Source organism: Populus trichocarpa, chromosome 1 (genome assembly GCF_000002775.5).
Source record: "Populus trichocarpa isolate Nisqually-1 chromosome 1, P.trichocarpa_v4.1, whole genome shotgun sequence".
NCBI lineage: Eukaryota > Viridiplantae > Streptophyta > Magnoliopsida > Malpighiales > Salicaceae > Populus > Populus trichocarpa.
In genome coordinates this window covers 30997916-31006291 of record NC_037285.2, presented here as the reverse complement: position 1 = coordinate 31006291, position 8376 = coordinate 30997916, and the positions used below count along the sequence as shown (strand labels likewise).

The window sequence follows — 8376 nt, the reverse complement described above, 5'->3', positions numbered from 1 at the left end:
GTAGGATTATGTTTATTTCTACTTGTGCAGTCAAAATCAGAATTTTGAGTTTCTTTTTTTTGTGTCTGCATGCTGCGAAAGAAAGCTGGGTTTCTTTGAATGTAGAAATAGATTCTGTTATGTTTGTTTTTTTCCCTCTGTTTTTAGCTTCCAAACAGCATGATGGCAATGAAGTGTTGCTTGATAATTCAAAAATTATCTCATGGCTGAAACTTAGTTTTCTGAACAATTGAAATTAATGGGTTGCAATTAGTTTTCATTACAAATTAACATGAACATTCTCATTCAAATACATGCATGGTTAATGTTTGTTGCTAACCACACAGCTTTTGTAAATGCTGAACATTGAGTGTTTTATTAGTGTTTAAGTCCATGGTTTACTGTTGCTGTTTTTTTGTAATTCATATCAGTTATTGATTTCAAACTTTTGTTAAATGTGTTAAAAGATATCATAGAAGGTCTTGAATCTTTTGATAAGGCTGCTTGGACAAAGAAAATGTTGCATGTATTTTGTGATATATGCATTAAGGCAATTGATATGGGAATGAGACCTAATACTCATTTCGATAAAACGGGGTGGAAATTTCTTATAACATCATTCAAAGAACAAACTGGCCATGCATTCACTAAAACACAGTTGAAAAACAAATGGGATGGATGCAAAAAGGATTGGAGGATATGGAATAAGCTGGTTTCTGAAACTGGTGTTGGCTGGAATAGTGAGTTAGGCACAATTGCAGCTAGCGATGAGTGGTGGAAACAAAAAATTCAGGTACATTCCTTGTCATCCTAACAATTTCTTTTATTGTTGTCAAATTCCAACCCCAAAATTTTAGTAGTTTGATCCTTCATTACTTGATTTAATTTATATGCAGGAAATTAGAGGAGCCAAAAAATTCAGACATGTCGGTATTGAGCCGTCTTTGAAGAATAAATTTGACCGAATGTATTCCAACATTGTCGCAACTGGAGCGTATACATGGGCTCCTTCATCAGGTGTACCTGCTGGTAGTGATGTCGATCCTGGTACAAGCAATGCCGACATTGCTCATGATGGTTTGGAAGAGGGCAGTGGTGATTCGGAGGAAGATGTGATTCCAGATTTCCAGACTGACATGGCTCGAATGGTTGGAGGGATAAATATGTCTAACAGCAGCAACACAACAAGCGGTGGCAAAAGAAAAGAACGAGATCATTATGATGTGCGAGGTAGAAAGAAGAAAACAGCTGGAATTGGTGTTCAGCTGCTGTCAAGGTGCAATCATCTACTTGAGAGTATGTCGACTAAGAGTGATTCGACTTCTTTGAATATGGATCGCAAAGGTTGTAGTATTCGCGAGGTGATGGATGAGCTGCACTCAACTCCTGGAGTTTCAATTGAAGATGAGTTTCATGACTTCGCTACGGAGTATCTCAGTTTAAGAAGGAAAAGAGAAATGTGGGCCAGTATGGGTGATAAGCAACAGAAGTTGAGATGGTTGCAACGAATGTATGCACGAACTAAACGTGCTTAGCTGACATGGTATGATTTAAGCTTCTTAACTGTTAATCAATTAACTATGTTCAAGTGCTTTGGATATTTATACATGTTTATTTTTTTGTTGCAGAGTAATGGGATGCCGGTTTTTAAAAGAGTAGTTTCCATTTGCCGAAGTTTGTCCGAAACATTATATTATTCCACATTTCATGTAACGACATATGAGCATATCCATTTGCGATAATTTATGTACTGTTATATTTATTAAACTGCTTTTCGGGAGTTAACAGACTTGTATGAGAAATTGCTGGTTGTAATGTTGTATTTTATCTAGGAATTACAATGTTCAATGGTTAATGTTAAATGGTTGACCCTTTAATGGAATTGGTTGTTAATTTACCTTCACTGTTTTGTTCCCTGTATTTTTTTCTTTGCTGCCGTGAGGTTTGATGGGAATAATAATACATGCTGCTGGTGTTTCTTTCCTTGGCTGCATTTTTTCCATTGGGTAGCTACTGTGAGCTTGTGATGTCTGAAAAGAAACCCCTTTTACCGTTTACTGTTACTGTTTTTTTCTTTGCTGCCGTGAGGTTTGATGGGACTAATAATACATGCTGCTATGTTTCTTTCCTTAGCTGTAATTTGTTCCATTGGATTAGCTACTGTGAGATTGACATGCTGCTGGTGATTCTTTCCTTGGCTGTAATTTTTTCCATTGGATTAGCTACTGTGACATTGACATGCTGCTGGTGATTCTTTACTTGACATTATTTTTTTCCATTGGGGTAGCTACTGTGAGCTTGTGATGTCTGAAAAGAAACCCCTTTTGCAGTTACTGTTGATGTTTTTTTCTTTGTTGCCGTGAGGTCTGATGGGACTAATGCTGTTGGTGTTTCTTCCTTTTCTGAAAGCTTGGTCTTGCTGCTGGTTTTTAACTTTTAACTCTGTTTTTATTCCTTTTAACTCTGGTGTGAAAGACTACATGTCAGGATGGTGTACATATATGAGCTGTAAAAGTAACATTATATGCTACTTTTACAGCATATACATACATGTGAATGTACTTATGTTGAAAGCTAAAAAATTGTAAAATAGACGTAAAGAGCATTGAAATTTTTCTATATAAAGAGGAATGTTTGCATCATATTTTTCACTGAAGTAGCTTTCTTCATAACAAGCTTCTCAAACCTCTCAGCTGCATTTTATACAAGCAAGTAGAATACTCCTTTTTTGTTGGCTTTACAGGTATGGAAAAAACTTATGTCGCACCAACTCTTTGATAGTTTTTTTATTGAATGATATTTAATTATTTAAAGTTTTTTATTAACAACATATAATTTTTTTCTTGTTTACATGTAATTGAAGTTATGGATGATCCACGATTTAATGACATATTTAATGAAGATTTCGATGGTAATTTTGATAATGTAATGAACCGCATTGTAGACCAAATTAATTATCCTAGTTGTGAAGGTAGTGGTGCTTCAGTTGATGGTGCCGGAGATGATAGTAATGGAAACGACTCCGACGACAGTAATGACGATGATGATGACGACGACGTTGACGATGACAGTGATGGTGACGAAGCATTTATTATAAGGAGGCATTTTGATAGGAAAAAAATAATTATATGCACAGTTGGAGCTATAAACACGTATTATATTAATTATATGTATAAAGAACCATGTATGGTTTCCTATAACACAGGGATGCGTTGGTTGTCGGAGGTTTTAAGAGGTCATTGGAAACGAAGTGTTAACATGTTCAGGATGGACGCAACCACTTTGTTGAGTTTGTGCACCGAATTAGAAACGCACCATGGCTTAAAACCGTCAAGAAAAATGAGCGTTATTGAAAAGGTGTTAATGTTTCTATTTACAATAGCAGTTGGGGCGTCAAATAGACAAGTGCAGGAAAGATTCCAGCATTCAGGTGAAACTATTAGTAGATGTTTTAAAGAAGTGCTTAAATCATTACGTTTGTTTGCTGTGGAAGTCATAAAACCAGTAGATCCACAATTTACGAGCACACCAAGAGAAATTGCTATGAATCCAAGATTTATGCCACATTTCAAGGTAAGATGAATTTTTTTTTATAATTAACTAGTTTAATTAAATTGTTCAGAGGAGTATGAAATATGTTATAAATGTTTATGAGTATTATAAATGTTTTTGTGGCATGTAGAATTGTGTCGGTGCAATTGATGGAACACATGTTCGTGCCTGCATACCATCTGCAAATCAAATTCCATTTATTGGACGAAAAGGTGTACCAACACAAAATGTCATGGCTGCTTGTAGTTTCGACATGCAATTCATGTTCGTGTGGGCAGGATGGGAAGGCAGTGCACACGATACGCGTATTTTTCTTGAGGCTATTGACAGTAGCAATATCAAATTTCCAAAACCTCCGGAAGGTTGTGATTTTGACTAAATTGAAGATTTGGTAATTGAAGGAATATAATTTTTTTCCAGTTTTGTTTAAAATTACATGTTATTTTTTGCAGACAAATACTATTTGGTTGATGCTGGATATCCAAACGAGTATGGGTATTTGGGTCCCTATAAAGGCGAGAGGTATCACTTCCAAGAATTTAGGCGTCGTGGACAACCAAGTGGTCGGAAAGAAGTGTTTAATCGTGCACACTCGTCACTACGTAACGTGATCGAACATTCTTTTGGGGTATGGAAACAGAGGTGGAAAATTTTGCAAAACATGCCTGCTTATCCATACAAGACACAAGTTGAGATTGTAGTTACATCAATGGCACTACATAACTATATTAGAAGGAGTTCGCAAGATGATGCAGTTTTTTCCGAGTATGATCACAACCCCAATTTAATTCCAGATGACTTTTTACCTGATATTGTTCAGGCTTCGGCCGTTCAAGGCTCACAGAGGCCTTCACGTATGGATTTTGTACGCGATGGAATTGCAAATAGTTTAATGGAACAATAAAGGAGTACATTAATGTATGAGGATTTTTCATTTTGTTATGTAATCATAATTACAAAACACCTATGTTTTGGAATTATATATATGCATTTATCTATGTCCTTTTAATTAATTCAAATCAAATATAAAATACAAAGCATATTAACAAAAAACAAGAACATATTTTTTTTTAACCACAGTTTTACCAAACACAAAATTGCTTTTTTTTCGACCACAATTTCAACCACAATATTTTAACCAAACACAAGAAACTGCTTTTTTTAAAACCACAATTTCAACCACAGTTTTAACCAAACACCAGTTTTTTTTTAAATCAACCTCACAAAAAGCACTTTTTATTAAACTGCTTTTTTTACTCCACAACCACAAAAGCTACCGCAATACCAAACACGCCCTTAGTCGTTGATTACTTGATTATGGCATTTTGGTTTTAGTGCTTAACCTTTTTTTATTAAATTCAGTGCAAATGACAATCGAAAGGGAATTCAGTTTTCTGCAATTCTTGATTTACAGATGAGTAAAAGTGGAGGAGTAGTTCATATTTTGGATGGCAGGAAGTTGAAGGTTGAAGGTTCAGACTGGGCTGTTTTGCTTTTAGCGTCTTCCTCTTCATTTGATGGGCCATCACTAAGCCTATAGATTCCAAGAAGGACCCTGCTTCTGACTCCCTGAGTGCATTAAAGTCAATTAGCAATTTGTCGTGCACTGATCTATATGCACATCACTTGGATGATTATCGGAGTCTTTTTCATCGTGTTTCACTCCAGCTTTTGAAAAGTTCCAAGAGTGTTTCAGGAAATGCAACTCTGCATGTGAAGAAACTTATGGCTTATAATAACGATTTATCTTTCAAAAGAAGTGAAGATGATACAGTTTCAACAGCAGAGAGGGTGAAATCCTTCAAAACTGATGAAGATCCTTCTTTGGTGCATGGTGCTATTATTTCTATACGGTCGTTACTTGCTTATTTCTTGTTCAAGGCCTAGAACTCAGGTGGCAAATTTGCAGGGTTTATGGAACAAAGATATTGAACCACCATGGGAGTATGTTCAGCGTCACTCCCTCTCCCTTTATAATTTCAATTGCATTATATGTTGTGCATTATCTGTCCCATAGGTCGTAGTCAACTCTTTCCTTTTGTACTCACACACGTGCATGTGTGCCTTTTGTACAATGGATTTCTTCAAGAAGTTGTGTTGATATTCTGTCTAAAATTTCAAGGTCTTATCAGCTGTTGGTTTGCACTGAGAACCAGGAAAATGCTGGATCACCCAAATTCTGATGAAGCTGGTTGCTTAAATTAAGATGTTTACCAAGTCTTTTCTGTTAGAATAAAACTCCTAGTCTATAGAGTTGTCCTAGTCTCTAGGAATATTGTTACCTGATATTGTGAGATTCCTCATAATACTGCACTTTATTTGTTTCCCGTTACCATTGTAAGGCTATATAATGAGCCACACTTATCATTCAATAACAAAGCAACCTTAATCATTTTGTGCACACTTTAAGCAAGCTGCTATTCTTGTTCATTAAGTGTAACAAAGTGGTATCAGAGCCAGGTTGAGAGAATTCTGAGTGAGAGAGTTTAGGAACAGCAGTATCCTAAAAGAGAGAAACACTGTGAGGAGATTGTGAGAAACACCAAGAGAAAAGAGTGAAGTATTAGAGTGAACTGAGAGAAGAGAAACAGAGTGAGAAGAGAGAAACACTGTGAGAAGATTGTGAGAACCACCGAGAGAAAAAGAGTAAAGAGTGAACTGAGAAATGGCTGCTGAAGGGCAAAATTTTTTGAGCATTCCTAGGTTCAATGGGGACTATGATCACTGGAGCCTATTGATGGAGAATCTTCTGAGATCAAAAGAATACTGGAGCTGCATTGAAACTGGATTTACAGAACCTGATGAAGGAGAAACATTGACTGCTGCACAAAAGAGACACCTTGAGGACTGCAAACTCAAGGATCTAAAGGTTAAAAACTACCTTTTCCAGTCAATCGACAAGTCAATCTTGAAGACTATTCTGCAGAAAGACACTTCCAAGCAGCTGTGGGAATCAATGAAAACAAAATATCAAGGGAATACGAGAGTCAAGCGTGCTCAACTTCAGGCACTTCGCAGAGATTTTGAGGTGCTAGAAATGAAGATTGGTGAATCAGTCACTGATTATTTCTCCAGAGTCATGATGGTGGCAAATGATATGCGCAATTATGGAGAAGATATGCAAGATGTGAAGATTGTAGAAAAGATTTTACGCACTCTCACAGACAAATTCAATTATATTGTCTGTTCCATAGAGGAATCCAAAGACATTGATCTCCTTTCTATGGATGAGCTACAAAGCTCATTGATTGTGCACGAACAGAAGTTTCGAAGGACTAACAGTGAAGATCAAGCCTTGAAAGTTACATTTGATGAGGGACAAGGCAGAGGAGGACGTAGCAGGAATACATATAGAGGAAGAGGATACGGGAGAGGACGTGGATTTATTAACAAAGCTATAATAGAGTGTTATAGATGCCACAAGCTCGGGCACTATAAATATGAATGTCCAAATTGGGAGGCTAATTATGTTGAAGCAGATGAAGAATTGCTGCTAATGTCTTTGGTGGAGATGAATGAAGCAAAGCGTGGAGATGTTTGGTTCTTGGACTCTGGTTGTTCAAACCACATGAGCGGAGATGCAGAAAAATTCAGTGAATTGAACAGAGGATTTAAGCAGCAAGTCAAACTTGGTAACAACACCAGAATTTCTGTGGAAGGGAAAGGAAAAATTACACTTAAATTGAATGGCATGAATCACATCATCACTGATGTGTTTTATGTTCCAGAATTACACAACAACCTGCTGAGTGTGGGACAAATGCAGGAGAAGGGACTTGCATTTTTATTTCACGCAGGGATGTGCAAGATTTATCACCCGAAGAGGGGCATGATCATTCAAACCAGCATGTCTGCAAATAAAATGTTCATACTGTTGGCAAACACGCAAGAGAGAAATGATGCCTGTTTTCTCACAAATTCACCAACATCAAATGTCACCCAGCTATGGCATAGTAGGTATGGCCATTTGAGCCATCGGGGTCTGGAGATCTTACAGAACAAGAATATGGTTCGAGGAATGCCAAAGCTAACACCTACCACAGAGACTTGCACTGACTGTCTAATTGGAAAACAACATCGCAACAGCATCCCAAAGAAGAGCACATGGAGAGCCACCGAAAAATTACAGCTTGTGCATGCTGATATTTGTGGTCCAGTGACCCCCATTTCTAATAGCAAGAAGAGGTATTTTCTATGCTTCATTGATGATTTCTGTAGAAAAGCATGGGTATATTTTCTGACAGAAAAATCAGAATCATTATATGTCTTTCAATGCTTTAAGAAGATGGTAGAAAAGGATACTGGGAAATTTATTAAATGTCTACGTACGGATAGAGGGGGGGAGTTCAATTCAAATGAATTTAAAGAATTCTGTAGACATAATGGAATAAGACGCCAACTGACCACAACATGCACTCCACAACAAAATGGAGTGGCTGAGAGGAAAAATCGTACGGTGATGAACATGGTTCGGGCAATGCTCTCAGAAAAGAAAATCCCAAAATCTTTCTGGCCTGAGGCAGTGCAATGGTCAGTTTATGTGCTGAATCGATGTCCCACATTAGCAGTCAAAGATACCACTCCAGAAGAAGCATGGACAGGTGCAAAACCTTCTGTGGAGCATTTCAGAATTTTCGGTTGCTTGGCACATGTGCATGTGCCTGAAGCCAAACGTATCAAGCTGGATAACAGAAGCTTTACATGTGTATTATTGGGTGTCAGTGAAGAATCCAAGGGATACAGGCTCTATGATCCAATTGCACAGAAAATAATTATCAGTAGGGACGTTATATTTGAAGAAGGAAAGAGGTGGAATTGGGATGCAAGCTATGAGGATCAAATACA

The 8376-nt window shown here is 37.2% G+C and overlaps 2 protein-coding genes across 2 annotated transcripts; both read left to right on the top strand.

The window, feature by feature from the left end:
- Window positions 1–512: 512 nt before the first annotated feature.
- Window positions 513–1516, top strand: LOC7465050 (L10-interacting MYB domain-containing protein). The gene is made up of 2 exons (XM_024597315.2): window positions 513–772; window positions 876–1516. Exons 1-2 carry the CDS (start codon window positions 539–541, stop codon window positions 1512–1514), a joined length of 873 nt encoding a protein of 290 aa, XP_024453083.1. The 5' UTR covers window positions 513–538; the 3' UTR covers window positions 1515–1516.
- A 1328-nt stretch (window positions 1517–2844) lies between these two features.
- Window positions 2845–3925, top strand: LOC127904004 (protein ALP1-like). Its single transcript, XM_052445405.1, has 3 exons — window positions 2845–3055; window positions 3185–3552; window positions 3662–3925. The coding sequence occupies exons 1-3, from the start codon at window positions 2845–2847 to the stop codon at window positions 3908–3910; spliced, it is 828 nt and encodes a 275-aa protein (XP_052301365.1). The 3' UTR covers window positions 3911–3925.
- Window positions 3926–8376: the final 4451 nt, after the last annotated feature.

What these genes read in the sequence shown, in the direction of transcription:
- LOC127904004 (XM_052445405.1), top strand. Translation starts at nt 2,845, where the DNA reads ATGGATGATCCACGATTTAATGACATATTTAATGAAGATTTCGATGGT. An exon ending in CGTTGACGATGACAGTGATG is followed by an intron (nt 3,056 to 3,184) that starts GTGACGAAGCAT and finishes CCTATAACACAG; the next exon opens with GGATGCGTTGGTTGTCGGAG. An exon ending in GATTTATGCCACATTTCAAG is followed by an intron (nt 3,553 to 3,661) that starts GTAAGATGAATT and finishes TGTGGCATGTAG; the next exon opens with AATTGTGTCGGTGCAATTGA.
- LOC7465050 (XM_024597315.2), top strand. Translation starts at nt 539, where the DNA reads ATGGGAATGAGACCTAATACTCATTTCGATAAAACGGGGTGGAAATTT. An exon ending in GGTGGAAACAAAAAATTCAG is followed by an intron (nt 773 to 875) that starts GTACATTCCTTG and finishes ATTTATATGCAG; the next exon opens with GAAATTAGAGGAGCCAAAAA.